Source organism: Liolophura sinensis, chromosome 12, assembly GCF_032854445.1.
Source record: "Liolophura sinensis isolate JHLJ2023 chromosome 12, CUHK_Ljap_v2, whole genome shotgun sequence".
Classification (NCBI taxonomy): Eukaryota; Metazoa; Mollusca; class Polyplacophora; order Chitonida; family Chitonidae; genus Liolophura; species Liolophura sinensis.
This window is the reverse complement of record NC_088306.1, coordinates 21,495,188-21,517,883: the sequence shown is the minus strand read 5'-3', so window position 1 is coordinate 21,517,883 and position 22,696 is coordinate 21,495,188. Positions and strand designations below refer to the sequence as shown.

General features: G+C 39.1%; 1 protein-coding gene across 4 annotated transcripts in view; it reads left to right on the top strand.

Annotated features, from left to right (window-relative positions):
* Positions 1-8,883: 8,883 nt before the first annotated feature.
* Positions 8,884-22,696, top strand: part of LOC135478991 (beta-arrestin-1-like) — a 70,457-nt gene continuing 56,644 nt past the window's right edge. For all 4 annotated transcript variants that reach the window (XM_064758692.1, XM_064758693.1, XM_064758690.1 and 1 more), the window contains exon 1: positions 8,884-9,902. In XM_064758692.1, the coding sequence (XP_064614762.1) occupies positions 9,832-9,902 (71 nt within the window). In that variant the 5' untranslated portion in view covers positions 8,884-9,831. The remainder of the gene's footprint in view (positions 9,903-22,696) is intronic.

Genomic DNA, 22,696 nt, shown 5'->3' with positions numbered 1-22,696 from the left:
GTTATGATCAAAAAGCTCGGGGCCTCCGTGGCTCAGTTGGTTAGCGCGCTAACGCAGCGTAATGACCTAGGAGTCTCTCACCAATGCGGTCGCTGTGAGTTCAAGTCCAGCTCATGCTGGCTTCCTCTCCGGCCGTACATGGGAAGGTCTGCCAGCAACCTGCGGATGGTCGTGGGTTTCCACCCATCATAATGCTGACCGCCATCGTATAAGTGAAATATTCGTAAAGTACGGCGTAAAACACCAATCAAAAAAAAAAAATAAATAAATCAAAAAGCTCTGTTTAACTAATTATGAACTGAGTGCTGACATTTATTATGAACAAAAGTCTAGAGGATATCAGTGATGAACAAAGTACCGTGTGTCCTTAATGATGAACACATCACCGTGTGTCATTAATGATGATCAAAGCGCTGTGTGCCATTAATGATGAACACAGCACCGTGTGCCATTTATGTTCAAAGCGCTGTGTGCCATAAATCATGATCAAAATGCCGTGTGCCATTAATGGTGATCAAAATGCCGTGTGTCAATTATGAACAAGGCGTTGCACATGTGACGTTTATTATGAACAAAGCACTATGTGACAAATTATGAAAAAATGCCACTCAGAGCACTAAATACCCAACTGCCATGAGTACAGTGTAGCAAATAGAAAATATAGACACATAAACATTTTCCAACGTAACAGAGGACCAAAAGCCCAAAGAAAGTGAAAAAAGAATGTATCTGAAGAGTGATTAAAATCTTCTGAAAGAGCTTAAGAGATATCGCGTTAAGAAGCCTGTCACAAACACCATTTAAGTAACTCTAAAGACCTTAACAAAATAACCAAAGTCACACAAACCGTATGCCCGGTAATCCTAGCGACAAGCGTCCAACACATTTTACCTGTAGGCCAACTTTGGCCGAGAGATGAAAAAGTGCTCATTATATACTAAACCAAAGCTCTATATGATAATCTATGTCCGACATTCGTATGCCATTTGTAAACTATGAGAGAACATCCCAAGTTGATAATCACATGACTCATGTCCGAAATAACAGAAAACACCAGTTACTCCAAAAAATAAATTATGACAGAAATAATTATACAAACAGTAAAAAAAAGCGGGTAAAGCATAAGAGAGAAGCAGTCGTCAGTTTTCATTGAAGGAGGGAAAACGGTCGATATTTTAGGCACAAGAAATTTCAAACGGGTAGTCCGTGGATAATGTGCAGATGGAGAACAAACGTTGGATTCTCAGTCGCGCGTTGGATATGAACTCTTCATATCATCATCGTGTTGACACAATAAATATAGGTGCTTATAAATCCCCAAAATGAATTTTTTTCACTATGGCAACTAAATAACATCTTCCAATCAGCAATTACTGTCATCGCATAGCTTGTGCTCTCTGATAACTACCACTAAATAACGCCTGCAGATTAATATGAAAACGTCCGTCAGTACAAGGCATGTATATAACACCAACGCGATGGATATCTGTTACGTCTGATTAGTGTTTTAAGCTGTACTCAAGAAAATTTCACTTACACGATGGCGACCAGCAATATGGTGGCAGGAAACCTGACAGAGCCCAGGGGAAACACAAAGACATTTGCAGGTTGCTTGCAGACCTTTCCACTTACGGCCGGGGAGGAAGCCAGAAGATGAACTGGACTTGAACTCACAGCGACCATGTTGATGAGAGGCTCTTGGGTCATTGTGCCCAAAGAGGCCAAAACGATGAATATGGCTCATTTATAACGTTTCTATTGTAGGGTCAATAGCGTTTTGGGGCCTTCGTGGCCGAGAGGGGCCGAATGATCTTCCCCGGGTTCTTACATCATAGTATGTACGACACCTCAAACTATATGTAACTGTAAAAGCAATCGTGTACAAAAACTACACACGATATATTCCACAGGAACACCTTGTATACATTATCTTTATGTACCTACACTTTTGATGAGTATCAAATTGTGTACCTGTGATACACGTCTTGTGTACATCGCGAGGTACAAAAACATATATGTGTACAAAAAAGCACACATATGCTTTTTGAGAATACGTGATAAAAAATAAAATCCCGGCCTTGAACAAGCATTTTCCACAGATTGCCTCGCCCCCGTTTTCGTGAGGCCTTGAGACTGCATTAAAATGGTAAGAGACGATCGTGAGGCACTGTCCCCACCAGTCTACCACCGTCAAGAGTTGCCAGGCTATTATACTGCACGGCTAAAGTTCGGGGGTAGTATCCCAGACATGCATCATGGTGAGATAGTAGTAACAAATTCTTGAGTATGGCGTAACATCAATCGATGAAATAAATTAATATCACAGGAAACGCATGAATACTATCGTTTCCAATACATGTGGTATAAGTTCGGTAAACCTGGATACAAGTATTTAAGCGACAGAGTGTTAACAAAGACCTGGAAAAGTACAGACGTAAGGACGGACAGACGAACCCCAAACCGCTACGCGAACACTCTTAGGTCAATTTTGACCAAAAGGTAAAAACGGTATCCCTAAATGGCCATCATTACGCCATTCAACGCAATATGCGTCGGCCAAATACACAAACCAGAGGTCAAGGTCGATGTCACTCCAAGGACGCACATTTAATCAGCAATCTGCAATTAGTACTTCCGCTGAATGGCGGTCAGTGGAGCTCCAAGCAACGATGTGTCGGTGGTATACTGAACAGAAAGTCTGTTGTCTGAGTGGTGATAGAATGCATTCTGTTACTATAACATAATAATGTATATTCAACACAATATTCTGTCAATCTAATACGACTTTAATGTTGAATTGATAGCATATATGCATTATATTGCACAGAAAAATATGCTGCAATACTAAAATCATTTACTGGGATAACAGAATATATTCTAGCTTTACTCAGACAACAAACTTTCTGTTAAATATCACTGACCATTTTTTGAATGGAATTTTTGAAGTCTAGCCTGCACTGGCAGGTCTGGTGTCAATACACTACGAAGGCTTTGGGTGTCACATCTGCTATCTTTGGCTGTTCTTCCAGCGAAGCAGCTCTGTCTATAGGCCTACTTTAGCAAGGCATGGTATACGTTCTACAAGCAGACAACGTTGCAAAATGGCCGAAATATCTTTGGAAAAATATCCAAACAACGTTGCAAAATGGCCGAAATATCTTTGGAAAAATATCCAAACAACATCCAGAAATTCCAAATATCCTTGATTCAGTTTTATTCAATACCTGCCTAATCATCCAATAATAGTGTATAAAACGCTAAAATTTGCTAACACAAACCCCAAGGTATAATACTTGGGGAGAATAAAGTGATGGCATGATGCCAATTTAGTATGAGTTATGTCCCTGGTTATACTCATTTAGGTGCCCTCATTCTTTACAACCTTTCAGACATATTAGAATATATCGATACACAACTATCCAGAAATAAAGGACAAGACAATTGTGTTTGCGTGTCTATCTGACACCGAGAAAATTGTTCACTGCACGCACTTCACCGTTTGTAACATCTCTATTTTGAAACACAACTATTCCAGTATTTACTGTTGCCAGATCTGGATGTGTTATTGCGTGTAAATCATTGTGTTCGCTCTGGTATTAAAACCGGTCCGCAATAATATCCCCAGTTAATTATCTTACATCGCAGATATTTAGCTATGGCGTCAATACTCTGCTTGTCAGCAATATTATCCCCTCATCTGGCGACGTGTGAATGAATAAAACCGTATACATAGATTCAGAAATAGCATCTTCCACAGAAACTGATGACGTTCTCTGAACCATTTTTTCTCATCGAATATATAGAGGTTTGTTTTGGCAGCTAATAAGCAAATGGAACACAGTCTTGTATTGTTAAATGGGGTGTAGTTCCAGCCTCCTTGGTTTCCATCAATCATAAATAATGCCTTCTACACAGACACATACATATATATATATATATACTTCTTTCTTTTCCCTGTTTGTTTCGGAGTGCTGTGCTTTACATTTAGCTTAAATTGAAGTCCGGCCGTAAGTGGGAAGTTCTTCCAGCAACCTGTGGATGGTCGTGGGTTTCCCCAGGGCTCTGCCTGGTTTCCTCCCACCTTAATGCTGGCCCCCGTCGTATAAGTGAAATATTCTATAAATATTAAATAAATAGATAAATAAATAGATAGAAAAATAAATAAATAAATAAATAAATAAATAAATAAATAAATAAATAAATAAAATAAATAAATAAATAAATAAATAAATAAATAAATAAATAAATAAATAAATAAATTAAAGCCATGGAATGTGTGTCACTTGTTGCATAAAACAAAATTCCATGAAAATTAATCTATTCAAGATTAGTGATGACTTTTCCTTTATAAAACTCAGCATAAGGCCATTAATATGTCATGAAATTACTAATTAATACCGCTTTTAGAGAGTTTTTCGCACCGATTCCATTGCTGACACATATACTTACATATATCCATAGCTACACTAAAAAAATAGTCAGTTAATTTTAACATGTTTTCTGTTATTACAGCATAACACTATCTGTCATATTCAACATAAATATGCTGTTAGTCTAATACATACATGTATACATCATTCACTCAAGCAACAAACTTTTAGTTAAATTTAACAGATTATTTTTGAGCGTATGTAATGCAAAACAAACAAATTCGTAATATATATACCTGAACGACCTCATGTTAGTAACAAATAAATAAACAAATTCATAATATACATATACCTGAACGACCTCGTGTTAGTAATAAATAAATTATTACTACATATTTTATATTATTATAAAATAAAGTAAATGAATTTATAAACTAATAAATACATTCATCTTTTGTGACAGTATTGCGTGTCTCTGGAAGTTTATCGTGACGGCCTATAGGCCTACTGCCCATGGTAACAACGCTAAAACTATAGTAAGCTGGCCTCAGGCCCCTGTATTAATTTTCCATAAGAGAGAACGCCAACATTTAGCGTTGTAGCTCCAGATATTAATCGATGGCCGCCAATACAAGTAATGGTGACTATATACCTTGTCCAAACTCTACATGAGGAAGCAGCCATGAAAATCTACGCAGAGATTGATCAGGACTATATGTATCTTCGGGGACTCTGTAGCTCAGTTGGTTAGCGCGCTAGCGCAGCGTAATGACCAAGAGCCTCTCACCAATGCGATTGCTGTGAGCTCAAGTCCAGCTCATGCTGGCTTCCTCTCTGGCCGTAAGTGGGAAGGTCTCTCAGCAATCTGCAGATGGTCGTGGGTTTCCCCCGGGTCCACCCTCCGGGCCCGATTTCCTCCCACCATAATGCTGCCTGCCGTCGTATAAGTGAAATATTCGTGAAGTACGGCGTGAAACACCAAGGAAATAAATAAATCAAATATATATATATGGATCTTCTCATGCTATAGCAGCTGTCTTGTATGGGTGTATATCCGGCAACGTCAGTGGGGCGTCACACAAGAGTTTAGTAGCTATATTTATGATATTATGTACCCTGTCGCCAAGAAATTGCTTCAATAATAAAAAAAATCCTATCTGCCCAAATTTTGACAATTTGTATTCTTTTCATACCGAGCATTTCGCCTCGCTGGTACGCTGGTACGCTGAACTCCCCGACCATGGAGAACCCTGGCCGTGTTGACGGGATAGCGGAGCAGAATGCATAGGTCTGTGTTAAAGGTCAGGGGTTCCATGAGATATACAGGCTTGATATACAATTGAATGCTTCAGGATGTATTTGACATTTAAAGCATGCATATGCAGCATCTCTATAGTTTTCAATACACTCACAGTCGATGAGTTCATGTTGTGTTCGCACAATGCACCGTGCATATATTTATCAGTCAGCTTATAGTGTTACCAGGTTTTCTTTTATCACTCTGCTGTCTCACACCCATATGCACAGGGCCGCCATGGTATAGGTGACCCCCCCCCCCCAAAAAAAAAAAAAAAAAAAAAGAACAAAAAAAAACAAAACAAAAACAACAACAACAGCCCATCCCTACCCCCCCCCATCCCCCCCACCCCCCGCCAACAAATTCTTAAGTATGGCGGGAAACTACAGTTAACTGTAATATAAATATGTAATAAATTATAACTGTTCCATGCATCCAATGTCGGGCAGGAGCTACGTGGGAATATAATGAAGTGAAATAAAACCAAGAATAAGAAAGCTAGATCAGAAACTCTGTTATTATTATTTTTTTGTTCAGATTCTTTTTAAAGCTGAATTAAATGCTATAAAATGCTTGAATATATGATCAGGTAGCCGCCTGACTGACCGTATTTATAAATCTGGATGCCATGCGGTGTGAAACAGTTTTTTTTTTGTTTTTTTTCTTTTGCCATGTCTTAACGTAGGCCTATATGCTGTGCTCACTCATCAAAACACTAAAATACGGCAAATTGGGAGGACCGGAAAAAAATGGTGATTTTTCTCACCTTGTAAGTGGTCTATAAAACCAATACATTATAGCATTCAAATTCATATCTTCCCATCGCTTCGCACTATCGTGCCATCGTTTCACACTATTGTGTCATCGATCGTTTCGTCTCATCGCTATATGCGCTATCGGTAATATCGCTTTGTTCCATCGTCGGGGGATGAAACGATATAGTCCAATGATGTATGGCCTTATAGTCGACTTCGGACCATACACAGTTGGTGTTGCGAAACCTAACGTTTTATGCTTCTTTTAACCTATGGGAACAACCTTTTGCGACAATATAGTGTATATTATGGTATTACGTATGTCTACTGATATAGGCCTACATATGAACCATTTTAACACCTGGTCTAAATCTACGGGCCTTGGGTGGAAAAAAAATTGGTGACGACATTAACACCTTACAAGTGGTTGGTAAAACCTACATTAGAATCGACACATACATACATGTAATAAACTGAACTGCGCTTTGCTTTATAAAGTGAACCTGATGGGGGGTGAGGTGGGGTGGTGTGGGGGCTGAGGGGTGGGGGATGTTGGGTGATGTGTCCGTGGTTGAAGTGGTTAGCTTTCTTGTGATTCCAGCTCATGCTGACTTCCTCTCCGGCGGTACTTGGGAAAGTCTGCCAGCTACCTCAGGGCTCTGCCCGGTTTCCTTTCACCATAATGGTGGACGCTGTTGTATAAGTGAAATGTTATTTATTTTTTTATTTACTGGAGGTTTTACACCGTACTGCAAACGTTTGCATTTCTTCCACTTTATAGAACTTGGACCGGATGGCGAGCTATAAAACATTTATAAATAAAACGCATAACGTATTCAGACTCATATAGACTTTTCCATTTTTATAACAATTAGAAAAATACACACTTCGATCTGGAATAACCATGCAATTGGTAATGTCTAACCGATATTTATAGAGTACGTGTAGAGCTACCGGTACGTATGCACGAACCATGAAAAATTCTGTATTACCAATTATATATGAGACTTTTGTCTGCTTTGGAAAAAAAAACCAAACAAAAAAAAAAAACAAACAAAAAACAAAAAAAAACAAAACAAAAGGTGTTGGCAAGGTTGATACTGTCCAGTCCCTGATGAATGGAAATTGCCAAACAGGCCGAAAAAATGCTATAGGTCTTCACGCAGTTCCAGGAGCAATTATAACAAAATGGCTATACTCTTTTCACTTTTATATAGGCCCGTAAATAATACACATGCACTAGAGCAAACTGCAAGGCACATGGTATGATATAGTACCTCACCCGTTGGATTTATTTATTTATTTTATTTTATTGGTGTTTCACGCCGTACTCAAGAATATTTCACCTATACGACGGCGACCAGCATTATGATGGGAGGAAACCGTGCAGATCCCGGAGGAAACCCACGCCCATCCGCAGGTTGCTGCTGACCTTCCCACGTACCGCGCCTGCTGGATGATATGTATATTTTTTGAGTTAATGTTGATTTGCAACATAAATATAGTCAGCAAATACATGTGTGCCTATTATCCGCGTGAGACATTTCTAATATTCAGCTGTGTATTTCTAATATTTAGCCTTCAAAACTATAAATGCTTCAAACACCATTTCAATGGTGTATTGTGTGTAGGCCTAACACTTCATTTTTGCTGTTCTGGATCGTAATGCTTTTTCCTTTAATGTTCACATTTTTATAAATATAGTAGAGTTAGAAGTTAATTAGTTGTATAGGTTTACCCTTGCCCCCTTGGGACTAAAAACGTCATTACAAAATACTGACATCTGTTTATTTATGATGTCAGATACACACACTCCAAACGAATCATTTAAATTAACTCGTCAACCATTCATAAATAGATTTAACGACGTGATTATCTGGTAATGAAATTATCTCAATAGGGTACTAATGCAGATATGAACCGCTCTCTTGATTCACACTGATCCAAACCGAATATGTAAAGTACCGGTATATATGTTGCATGGTGATCAGATTTAATGACATGCAGAGTGCTAAACCTGTGATAAAAATTGCGCCAAAATGCTGGTGTGCAAACACATTTCTGAATGAAGATTTATGTACAGTCCTCTAACCCGATTTAAACAAGTGCCACAACGTGTGTTCCAAAAATAGCTCGCACTGAAAAGCCTACACCGGTACATAGTAAATTATAATTTTTTTTTTTTTTATAACCCAATTTTTTTCAGATGCAGCGACTTATTAACACAGTGTGGTGCTTGCAGACATTGTAAAGCGAACCTGTATTAACTGTATTTATATAAGGTTCGAGAATTGGAACTTCTTCCATCTCCAAAAGGCTTTGACTCTTTTATATACTTTAGCCCACCCGCCACAAAGACGTGTACTCTATCTACATTTATAGGTGAGGCGTGCCTAGGAAATCCCTGTTTTGACGTCACTACATGCATTAGACATGGTCACGTGACTTGTGCATCTTGGAAAACACGGCAGATGGGGATAGAAATGATGTTCAATTCGAGAGGAAATCAAGCGTTGTAAGACGAATTGCGAGTTAGTTACCGGCGTGTTGTGGGGATAAGGTATCCGGGCTAATCTGTGCGTATTCAGGAAGGTATCCTCGGGATATTTCCTGCAGAAAACAGTGAAAGTTCAGGACGAGGTTGTCGGCGGAGGCTAGTCACAGCGGCTGAGCGAGGCAGCCATGTCGTTTGGAGAGTACAGACTAGAGTAACGGAACTCGGCACTGAATTTGGCATCCACCACACATCGTGTGCTTTCGGGCTTCGTCTCTCTCTCATCTCATCGATTTGTATATCTAATGGACAGCTGTAGGTAGCTGCTGAGCCTGGGATTTAACTAGAGTCTGAGCGGCAGGGGGTCACTACTTCCAAGCACGTCACGTCAGTGTGTTTGTATGTGACCAAAGGGCTTGGCTCAAGTGATACTGTGTCATAGAAAGCTGTCTATATACATAGTCATACCAGTGATTTAGTTAGAGACCATCTCTGACTAGCAATTTATGCCAAGCTCCCTGTGTCTATCATCATCATCATCCAGGGACCTAAGCAGCCTGACAGCCAAGGGATTATCTGTCTCTTTAAGCCGTTGATTGATACTGTGACCACGCCGATCATATTTATTCTGCACCGTTGATTGTACAACTGTTGGTCGTGTGCTTATAACATTATTCATAGTGTAGTATTATTACCGTACCAGGCCTACTTCAAAATATATATATATATATATCGATATACATAAAATTAAATATTACAACACTGAAAGAATATACCACACCTTTATTTGCCTATTGAGCTAGAACTAACAGTGATGCTCAAGGATACTGGTATTTGAAGAAACGATCAATCACGGAAGCAACGTTGACATCGTGGAGTATTTCCAGGAAAATACCTGCCTGTTATTAAGAACCTATGGCCAGCTCAGGGGAAAACGGACCAATGTCATCACCAAAGGAAGACGCGGTCAAGCGACAAGGCACTAGGTAAGTTGAACATTTACTTATATGCTCAACGTCTAGCATTCTGTCAGTCGAGTCACTGATATGAACATTTATCTTTACTATTTAAGTTAAGTGTTTTAGCAGGTAAGTGGAGCCTCTGTGGCCATTTGGTTGGTGTGCTATAGTAGCGCAACGACCCAGGAGCCTTTCACCAATGCGATCACTGTGAGTGTATACATGTAAGTCCAGCTCATGTTGTCTTCCTCTTAGGTTGTACATGGTATGGTCTGCCAGCAACCTGCAGATGGTCTTGGGTTTTCACCACGGACTCTGCCAGGTCTATTCCCATTACAATGCTGGGTCTTTGCTATGAACATTTAGCAATGTTATTAATGTTAACAAATAAGTAATTGATATGAACAGTTGTCTGAACAGTGACATGTATAATGTGTCATTTTTAAATAATCATCTGTGATTACAGTGTGGGCTGTATTATGGGTTAAGCTGGTATCCTTTGTACCCTTGCTTGATAATGGTAGTGGTATAAGTCTGTTCTATGGAGAAAGTATGTGTATATGGGGTCTGGTCTACATATCCACAAGCCCAGATAGTATTAACCTCTGGTTATTGGCCACAAGTAAATGAGGTCTGGTCTGAATATCCACTAGCCAGGATAGTGTTAACCTCTGGTTAGTGGCAACAAGTAAATGAGGTCTGGTCTGCATATCCACTAGCCAGGATAGTGTTAACCTCTGGTTAGTGGCGACAAATATATGAGGTCTGGTCTGCATATCCATTAGCCAGGATAGTGTTAACCTCTGGTTAGTGGCAACAAGTAAATGAGGTCTGGTCTGCATATCCACTAGCCAGGATAGTGTTAACCTCTGGTTAGTGGTGACAAATAAATGAGGTCTGGTCTGCATATCCACTAGCCAGGATGGTGTTAACCTCTGGTTAGTGCCGACAAGTAAATGAGGTCTGGTCTGCGTATCCACTAACCAAGATAGTATTAACCTCTGGTTATTGGTGACAGGTATATGAGGTCTGGTCTGCATATCCACTAGCCAGGATAGTGTTAACCTCTGGTTAGTGGCGACAAATATATGAGGTCTGGTCTGCATATCCACTAGCCAGGATAGTGTTAACCTCTGGTTAGTAGTGACAAGTAAATGAGGTCTGGTCTGCATATCCACTAGCCAGGATAGTGTTAACCTCTGGTTAGTGGCGACAAATATATGAGGTCTGGTCTGCATATCTACTAGCCAGGATAGTGTTAACCTCTGGTTAGTGCCGACAAGTAAATGAGGTCTGGTCTGCATATCCATTAGCCAGGTTAGTGTTAACCTCTGGTTAGTGGCTACATGTATATGAGGTCTGGTCTGCATATCCACTAGCCAGTATGGTGTTAACCTCTGGTTAGTGCCGACAAGTAAATGAGGTCTGGTCTGCGTATCCACTAGCCAGGATAGTATTAACCTCTGGTTAGTGGTGACAAGTAAATGAGGTCTGGTCTGCATATCCACTAGCCAGGATAGTGTTAACCTCTGGTTAATGGTGACAAGTGTATGAGGTCTGGTCTGCATATCCACTAGCCAGGATAGTATTAACTTCTGGTTAGTGGCGACAAGTGTATGAGGTCTGGTCTGCATATCCACTAGCCAGGATAGCATTAACCTCTGGTTAGTGGCGACAAGTAAATGAGGTCTGGTCTGCATATCCATTAGCCAGGATAGTATTAACCTCTGGTTAGTGGCGACAAGCATATGAGGTCTGGTCTGCATATGTACTAGCCAGGATAGTATTAACCTCTGGTTAGTGGTGACAAGTAAATGAGGTCTGGTCTGCATATCTACTAGCCAGGATAGTATTAACCTCTGGTTAGTGGTGACAAGTAAATGAGGTCTGGTCTGCATATCCACTAGCCAGGATAGTATTAACCTCTGGTTAGTGGTGACAAGTAAATGAGGTCTGGTCTGCGTATCCACTAGCCAGGATAGTATTAACCTCTGGCTAGTGGTGACAAGTAAATGAGGTCTTGCCTGCATATCCACTAGCCAGGATAGTGTTAACCTCTGGTTAATGGTGACAAGTGTATGAGGTCTGGTCTGCATATCCACTAGCCAGGATAGTATTAACCTCTGGTTAGTGGTGACAAGTAAATGAGGTCTGGTCTGCATATCCACTAGCCAGGATAGTATTAACCTCTGGTTAGTGGCAACAAGTAAATGAGGTCTGGTCTGCATATCCACTAGCCAGGATAGTATTAACCTCTGGTTAGTGGCGACTAGCATATGAGGTCTGGGCTGCATATCTACTAGCCAGGATAGTATTAACCTCTGGTTAGTGGTGAAAAGTAAATGAGGTCTGGTCTGCATATCTACTAGCTAGGATAGTATTAACCTCTGGTTAGTGGTGACGAGTAAATGAGGTCTGGTCTGCGTATCCACTAGCCCGGATAGTGTTAACCTCTGGTTAGTGGCGACAAGCATACGAGGTTTGGTCTTCATATCTCCTCTTCATATCCCGGATAGTATTAACCTCTGGTTAGTGGCGACAAGTTTGATTGGCTTTTGTGTACACTAGTTACAAATTCCAGGCTTCTAGCAGTGTATTGGTCATTGGTCAGTGACATCCATGTAGGCTAGATGTACATGTATTATCAAATAATTGTATGTATATGTATGCATTGTTTTTGAAGACTGCTTTGAACTGCTGTTAAAGTGCTTCATTTATATTGTGTTGATGCACAAAAGGAGCCTTAAATGCATTGAAAATAGAACAAGCTTGATTTCAAGCAGTTTGATTTTGTTGAATTATATGCACGTCAGAGGAAGGAATCCCAGAGTTTGAACGGGACTTCCAGAGGTGTGAAGTTAGTTCATCAAATTAAATGACCCACTGCTATTTGTCGGCCATAGGCCGGGAGTGTAATATTTGAACTTAACCCATTTGTCGCATAGTGAAAAAACGCATGCTTGACAGATTAAAAATTATATCTGTGTATGTCTTTATTATCACTGCTGATTTGTTGCTGTATCATATATGGCATACAGATAAATTTTATTGCGCTCATGTTCTCATTTTACACATTGAAACTCTATATGTGTAAAGACTAATGGCTGTTACATGGAAGTTGTTTTACTTGTAAGCCATAAATGTAAAGGAAGTGCAGAGCAATCAATAGCTGACCAGGTTTATGGCTATGGAGAAACAGAAAACTATATATGCTGACAAGTGCGCAGTAAATTTAAACTGTACCCACGTGTAGGTCTTAAAACCAGTGTATACATTTATGTCCATGTAGTACTAGAGAGTTATGTCAAGAAGTATCTTGACACACTATCCTTTTCTAGGGAATAGTGCTCGATACTTATCTATATTTATCTATTTATTTAATTGGTGTTTTACGCAGTACCCAAGAATATTTCACTTATATGATGGCGGCCAGTATTATGGTCGGTGGAAACCGGGCAGAGCCTTGGGGAAACCATGACCATCCGCAGGTTGCTGACAGACCTTCCCATGTGCAGAATGAGAGGACACCAGCATGAGCTGGACTTGAACTCACAGTGATCGCATTGGTGAGAGGCTCCTGAGTCATTATGCTGCGCTAGCACACTAATTGATTGCTTACATATAAATTTGATTTGTATAATACATGTAAATTTACATGTATAATATTCAGTGGTATTGGAAGGAAATGAAAAGTGGGTGTGAGGTGGGTGGTCGGGGGGGGGGGGGGGGGGGGGCAACCATCACGGCCCATTAAGCAAGGGTCCAGGGGCTGCCTAGGCAGTGGGTTGACCTGGACACTGACAGTATATGGCTATATGTCACTTTATACTGAATTTCATGTAAAATTTTGCGCTGAAAGTTGCATTTTTAAGGGAAAATAAAGATCATAGAATATTAGTTTTGGTGCTGAGACGTTTTTACTTTACATACATGTAGAATATCATGTTACATGTACAATGTAAAGCCAAGTAGCAGGCTGCAGATAGCTGTCTACTGCTGGCCCAGTAGCCGCCTACTTCTTCCTTACTGTTTAAATCAATAGTAATTGTGACATAATTGCTTTCAATTCAAACGCCTACTTTTGAACTCTGACTTCCTTCTCCAATTCTAAATGAAAACCCAATGCAGTAAGTGAAAAACTCTTCAGTATGGCAATAAAAGATACTGTTAAATCTTCAACCGTTTCAAGCACTATTTAAAAAAATTTTTCAATGGCTTTTAGCTTGCTTATCCTGTGCAGTAAATGTGTTCATTAAATGCATGAAGAGCTGGGTTCCTGTAATAGTGTCTGAGATAACGTCTACAGTAGTAATATACAGTAGCCTGGTACATTCACTTGAGTATTTCAGTGGCATGGACATCTGCAGTATAAGGCAGTGCGATTAGGAAGGAAGTCAAGGTTGTTTAAAGGTCAAGGACTTTGGTAGAAACTAAAAACTTTTAGTAGATACCACCCTAACCCTAACTCTTTAACCATCATGTATAGTTGTATGTTATCAGGGTGGAATTAATTATGTTCTAAGTTTCTGTTTAAAGGCCAAAAAAAAAAAAAAAAAAAAAAAAAAGCAGTTGCAACGCCTTCTTTTGTCTGTACAACCAGAGCATTTATAAGCCTTTTAAAAACAAGTGACAATGATCTAAAATTACATTTATATACGTGTTGTTATGCCTCTTATTCAAGTATCAGGTTTTCATGTCAATACTGTATTTGAAGAACTTATTCAAATAAGAGTTTGAAATAGAACTGTGTTTTTCGATCATTAACCAGTCATGTCTGGCATCATATGTTATTCCCTCTGATATGACCGGCATATCTTGTACAAAGTGAGTTGAGGTTCCGAAACACTTGTTGATCATGATAGAGCTGTCCAATGAGTGATTACAAACGAATCTGCTCGTCTGTGGAAGCACACTATAATTTGTTCCTCACAGCAGGGTATTTCACACTGAAGCCGCATGAAGATAATATATGACCACTCGATGAAAGCAGTTGCTGTGATATTAGGGCGCTGGCGTTTTAATTGCGCTTTGAACGCCAGACCAAACACCATCTGCTGTTACCTGTGGCATTAATTTACCTGTTAATTAGCTAGGCTGCTTATTACCTGACTATATTAAGGCGGGTTATGCCCTGCTCAAATTCAGTCTTGGAGTGCACGAGGTGTTCAGTGAACATAAAGTGGGGAAATATGTAATATAGCCTGCTGTTAATGGTGTCGAGCTGGCAAAATGTGTTGATATTAATATCTTTGCATGAGGGGGCTTATTATTCAATGAGCATTTTCCATAAGCTGACACAGGTATTATTTTGTTTTTTGTGGGCGAGCCAACTCTAAAAAAATCAAAAATGGAATAAAAATAAATCTGAAAATCAACCTTTTTATTTTGTTCAACTTCCATGTTATTGGGGCTGTTTGGAAAGTCTTATGTGTGATGCAGTCTGTCTGTCTGTCAGCTGTGGGAAAGTCTATCAGTAACTTGCTAAAGGCTGGTGGTTTAACTGAGAACTCCTGTGCCCTCCACAAATGAAACTCACATAAAATTCTGGAGTATCTCAGTAAAACTACAATCCAGTAAGTATCATAAGTCCTCTAAATAAATTAATAAACTTTGCCTTAATTAAAAGCACAATTAATTTACAAACACATGCCAGGTTATTTATATTGAACAGATCATGTAGCACCGCCCTCAAGAGATACTGAGAAAAAAATTAATACTCTTGACTCTGGGTGTACAGAATTTATTGACTTACATAGATAAATGTTTCTGATTAACTAAAGAGCTGTTTAATTACTTTTTTGCATGCTCACACATCCTACTCCAAAGCTTTGCCAGAATGCAATGAATTAAGCTAGTAGATGATGTGAACAAGAGTGAGGTATTAATACCAGGATGATAGTTAATGTGTTTTTATATGTACTGTATACTAATTTTCTGCTCTGTACATTCTCAGTGTGTGTGGCGACCATTATTATTTGAAGCTGGGAAGTTAATATTTCTCACATTAATGTTGCAAATTGCGGAAGAGGGACATATGTGTAATGTGTTGCTAAGCAGTGATACATGTACATGTATGTTGAGGGTGTCGAGGGTTTTCCCAGCCCTTTTTTAACTGCTTTTCTAACCTTAATTCCTAATTTTAGCTGCTCGAACCAACCTTAATTCTTCAACCTGCAACTGCCATTCTGAAACATTCTGAGAGAACTTTGGTGTGTATAGAAATAATTTGCACAGCTTTATGAAGCTAGCTTCTTCAATGGCACAAATAAATCATTTTTAGCATCATTTTCATGCTAAATGTATGTATAAATTTGACTGAGAAAAAAGCGGTGTAGTGGTTGAAATGGTTGAAGTTTTACAGTAGGTTATGATACATGTAATACTGTTACCAAACATCGGAGTTGAGTCCTTGGTTTTAAACTCTCAGCCTAATTGCTATTTGTAATTTATATTTTTCATATAGAGGTTGTTACTGCAAAATAATTGGCCAGTTTGTACTAATCTGGTAATCCTACACGTAAACACATGCTTCTATGAATTTCCAAACGCGTGCAAGGAGTGTGGTTTGACATGTACCTGATGTGTAAATGTATGTCTAATTTATTGGGGAAAAAAGAGAAAAACAGTTTTTCTTACGTGTTTACATGTACCGATACCTGAATTTCAGAACAAAATTGGTCATTCCAACCCAATACATTAGTTTGTAGAAATGCATTTTATTTTTATGTATCGAGGCATAAAAATGTGTATAGCGCACAAGTACATGTGTGTACTTCTGTTTGTAGCTCATTGACAGATGCACATTTCTGACATGGTTACAAGAGGACTAATCTACTATGCTTAACAGGCATGTACACATACGTGCAATTAGGCAGAGCAGCCGTACATGTACACCACTTTTAATTACTTACTCTCTGCCCTTTGACCTTTAGTCAGAGTAGTCTCCCTTACCCCATATCTAATTATCCAGCCAATGTGCACAAAGCAGTCTTCACACCCTAAAGGCCTGTATTGGTCATGGAGATCAGATACCTCCATGACGAGACAGGATTACTGAGATATGTCGTTAAGGGAAATCTTATTAGGCTAAACGAGTTGTAGTTGGAGGTTTGAGGGATCTTTTATGCTGTAAAATCTACCTGTAATTTTTATTCATTGATACCATTCTTAGCTGTACTTCATTTTAAGGCTGTGGCCTACAGACAGCTCTTCTAATGACCTGTCTTGACTGGACCCCAATTTGTTTGTGTTACCGTTTTTGGTTTGTTTTTTTTAAAATTTGCTTTGGCCTCACCTGTTGCCATGGTAACGTGAGTTACTAGCTTGATGACAACATTTTGTAGGAATGGTCCTTATTATGGTGTGTAAACTACAAATGTTTTCTGTAATTTAAAAGGTACATGAAGGCAAGCATGTGTCCATAGGTTTTGCATCGTCTGTACTCTCATGTATGGAATTAACAGTGCAAATTTATTAATCTCAGGATCAAAGAAAGACAAAAAAAAAAAAAGTAAAAAGAAAAAAGGGTGCAGCACAGATAGCAGCACAGATAGAGCACTGTGAAATATTTTAGTTGTAATCAGTGTGCAGATGTTTAGTGGGTGGAGGTGGGGTGGAGGTGGGGTGGGGGGGGGGGGGGGGTGGGGGTAGTTGGCGAATTACCATTATTACAATTATTCCATGATACATTTGTATAATGTGGAAGTGATCGCCCACGTTGCAATCTTTCCGCAAAATGTCAACAGTGTATACGTGCACATGTGATTAGCAGGCATCAGCGTTACTTAATGTCACCGGCGCATTAGGATAATATCTTTATTTATATGAAGGCAACTCGGTCAATTTGCATTGAAATTGCTCTTCTCCAAGGCCTTAACACACTAAGCATGCACTCACACATGTGTGATAATGTGTTACAATGGAAAAACACTGTGTTACAGTAGAAAAACCCTGAACTTTGTCAATCTCTATGGTTACCATGTAATCATGGTTACTGTAACGGTATGATTGATTGTAGTGCACTTATTTGTTCCTGTACAGGATGTATTTATTTTTGTCTGTGATTTTCATTATTGTTGTGCAATAAAGTACATGTACATGTACATGCACAATTTTATGTTGTGTGTTAAAAAATTCAAAAATAGAATGAAAATATAACTGAAAATACACCTTTCTTTATTTTAACAGATCTTGATGATTTTTGGTGATTTTGCCATTTTTCAAAGCTTTCTGATCATGTAAATATGTTTGTACAACAGGAAAAATTGCTGAGACAGTTCACATTTCTCCATTAATAGGATAAATTTTGAGTTTCATACTTGTTTTTCATACCCATCTCTGACATTTGACCCTGGGTTACCCCCAGGCTCTACAGTGTACCTGTAACTTTGGGTGACTCCCACATAGTATCACCTGAGAACATGTGTTTCATCTAGAGCTCATTTATAAGCCTTTGTTGATAAATTAGAAAACTGAATGTGGGCAGTAATAGCCTGCTTGAGAAGCATTTTCCTTTCATTCATTGTGGAGGGTGACAGAGCATTTTTAGATTGCTATAATGAGGTAAGGTGAGGTGTGTGATGGTGTGGGAAAATGTTGGTGATGGTGTTGATGTAAGTTTTCATGTTTGTGGCATGTTAAATTTTCCTGTTTACCATAAATAGTTTGGGTATTTTTTTTTTGTACATGGACATACCCTAATTTCTTAACCTTTTTCGCATGTAGGGCAACTTTTAGTGTGATTTATGGACTTTTTAATTTGATTTTGGAGACAAAATTACAATGGTTGGATTGGCAAATTTCAGGGCTTCACAAAAAGTATAGCTTTTAAGGATAGACTACACAAAATAATGCTCTCAAAATATGCTTGAGTAAAACACTGTGCAAACATGCGAAAAGGTGGAAGAATTTATTACAGTTTGAATCGTTATGACTAATGAAGTGCGCGTGCAAATCCAGCTAGCCTGGCTTTGTCGATAAATTCATATCTACGCTTGCTCGCACTGTGCTCAGTCGTATGGAGCTTTGCTCAAAGGAACGTTTGTTAAACACCACTTGTATTCCATCAACACAGTGTGCATATGGGTACATCACACGAAGGGATGTCTGCCAGTTACTAGTCAAAGGCCGGTGGTTTATGCTGGCCACTCCAGTTTCATCCACTGGTGAAACTGACCGCCATCAGTGTCGTATCAGTGAAAAACTCTTGAGAATTGCGATAAACGACCATTAAAAAAATGAATGTGCATGTAGCTTGAGGACTGGGTATATAAACTGGGTTACACATCTTGGCTCGTTAACCTGTTAACTGTCTGGTTGGGGACTGTTTTGTTGGGAAGATGCTGTCAGTTTGTTACAGCACTAATCCACAGGCTTCCAGAGGTTTTCTCATAACCTTGTTCTTGTACCTGTGTGTGTGGCTCTACATATGCACTGTGTATATACAGGAAGATATACCATGCACAGCAGCTGACAGGTGATTGGTTGCTTGGTTCATGCTGCGACTGTTACAGCCCCTGGAATTTAAACATCCATATTATCAGTCAGAAGCAATATTGAGTAAGATCTGGTAAGTGTCGTCAAGCTCGGCGGTTCAAAGCTGATTAAATATAGTGAAGCTGTCTATGAATTATTTAAAGCCATAAATGTAGGGTTGCTTTTCTTACATTGTCCTCAGTGCTAATATGTTATGATCCACTATCGATTCTGCCTTCATTTTGGAATGGCCCTATGTTCTCTAGTGCCCCAGACGGTAAAGGACCTAGAGTTATATACATTTACTTGTATTATACTCAGTGTACATTATATACATGCATGTACTGTATACATGTATGCCAGTATTCTGTAACCGTTTCATTGGGGGTAGAAGTTCAAAACCTGGATGGGGCAGACCAAAGTCGGGGTAAATTTAAACAATATAACAGTTGACAAAAATTCTGTTAGGTTTATCCTGACCCTATTATTTTTTAATGGTGACATGATGTATTTGCAACTTCTTTTGATTTTACGCATTTTAAGTGAGGCGTCAGGTCTGATGTCTGCAGTATGATGCAGTTAGTGATGTGTGTGCAGCAATTTTATTATGGTACGGTAGTGTGAAGAATGACACTGTCAACAGTCATGGAAATTAATGTCAAAATATTCTTGTATATCAGAAAGAACACAAAGCAAACAAACAAATCTGAAATACATGAAACATGTCAAAGGACAAAGTTTGTGTAATTGGTTTTTGCGGTTTAGTTGTTCAAAGCAAGAGGGGGTCTCCGTGGCTGTGGTGCTTACTGTACCAGCACGGTATAATGAGCCTCTCACCAGTGAGGTTGCTGCTCTTACTGGCTTCTTCTCTGGCCATACATAGGGATGGCCTGGCAGCAACCTGCGTATGGTCATGGGTTTTCCCCCGGGCTCAGTTTCCTCCCATCATAATGCTGGCCAACGTCGTATGAGTGAAATATTCTTGAGTACGGTGTAAAACACCGACCAAATAAATTAAAGCAATTGCTATGGGTTAGTCATATCGTGTGAGAAATCGTCATGAATGTGGCTTTATGAATTTTATTAAGCTGTCCATTACAGTTGAGATTTAAGACATCAGTATAATTTTACAAAGCATGTACATACTGGTGATGCCTGAAAAGTTAGGCATACATGGTTGTTTATTAGTGGGAAATTGTTTCATTGTCCAACAATTCAGGGTAAAAAAACTGGACATGGAATAAATTAGCTTGACATTCCAGTGTGCATGAGAAATGAGCCTTTTTGTGCGTTATATACATTTATGCCCTTTATATATATTTTTGTCAGGCAGGTTTTCCCCTCAAGACAAACTTATATATATACATGGAAATGTACAAATACTTTGTAGTTTAAGTAACCAGTGTTAAGTACAAGAGTACTACTGTGTGCATGCTGTCATGTTACAAAGACATATTGTCTCAGCTTCACGTAGCTGTAAGTAAATAAACCTAAACAAGATTAGTGCCAGGCAAGTTCAGTGTTACAATATTAATGTGACCCAAAATTTCAGTCAAAAAGATGCATGTTAAATGCAAGCAAATGTTATATTTATTTATTTGATTGGTGTTTTACACCGTACTCAAGAATATTTCACTTATACAACGGTGGCCAGCATTATGGTGGCATGAAACCGGGCAGAGGGGAAATCCACGACCATCCGCAAGTTGCTGCAGACCTTCCCACGTACGGGCAAATGTTATAAAATGCTATTTTATTTAATATTTGTAAATAAAACGATGGAAAATTTCAGTTATGTAATTACTGTAATGCAGAAGTATAAATGTGATAAATCAAGTAAACGTTGTTGTCTGTACATATTCTAAGGTAAATACTTTGTGATCGTAGAAGAAGTTTTAATTATTAACTGTGCTTCAGTAGCTAGCTAGGTTTAATACTGTATCCAGACTTTCCTGTCTTTTCACCGCTTGGGGTTTTCACAAGCATTTTGTTTGTTCTGGATGTAACAGATGGCGAAAATCTTCCTACGTACATCGATTTACTTTGTTGACCAATATACATCATGTGAAAGTGTAGAATAGTCATGATAAGGTTTCAGGTATGGGTGGTGATAATATGCGTCTGTGGACATGGGTGTCGGGATGCAGAAGTTAAGAACCTCTCCATAACCAAGTGAAATAATAAGTCAGGATGTAGAACCTCTCCATAACCAAGTGAAATAATAAGCCAGGGTGTAGAACCTCTCCATAACCAAGTGAAATAATAAGTCAGGATGTAGAACCTCTCCATAACCAAGTGAAATAATAAGTCAGGATGCAGGATCTCTCCATAACCAAGTGAAATAATAAGTCAGGATTCAGGATGTCTCTATAACCAAGTGAAATAATAAGCCAGGATGTAGAACCTCTCCATAACCAACTGAAATAATAAGCCAGGATGTAGAACCTCTCCATAACCAACTGAAATAATAAGCCAGGGTGTAGAACCTCTCCATAACCAGGTGAAATAATAAGTCAGGGTGTAGAACCTCTGTATAACCAGGTGAAATAATAAGTCAGCATGCAGAACTTTCCCATAACCAGGTGAAATAATAAGTCAGGATGTAGAACCTCTCCATAACCAAGTGAAATAATAAGTCAGGATGCAGGATCTCTCCATAACCAAGTGAAATAATAAGTCAGAATTCAGGATGTCTCTATAACCAAGTGAAATAATAAGCCAGGATGTAGAACCTCTCCATAACCAACTGAAATAATAAGCCAGGATGTAGAACCTCTCCATAACCAACTGAAATAATAAGCCAGGGTGTAGAACCTCTCCATAACCAGGTGAAATAATAAGTCAGGGTGTAGAACCTCTGTATAACCAGGTGAAATAATAAGTCAGCATGCAGAACTTTCCCATAACCAGGTGAAATAATAAGTCAGGATGTAGAACCTCTGTATAACCAGGTGAAATAATAGGTCAGGATGCAGGATCTCTCTATAACCAAGTGAAATAATAAGTCAGGATGCAGGATGTCTCTATAACAAGATGAAATAATCTCCATAACTGAGTGTGATAATATGTCACAATACAGAACCTCTCCGTGTACCAAGTGAGATATAAAGTTAGGTGCAGAAAGCCTTCACATCTAAATAATATCTCAGGATGCAAGCTTTCCGGTGGTTCAGGCAATCCACCTAGTCCATCAGGTACAAGAAGACCTGTGCCAGCATCAGGTAACCAAAGAAGTGTTGATATAAGCACTAATAAACCATTAAAGCAAAAACTCTACAGAACATGTAAACTTAAGATGAAAAGCGTGTGCACCTGAAGCATTGGCCTGCATGTCAGCTGGTGCATTG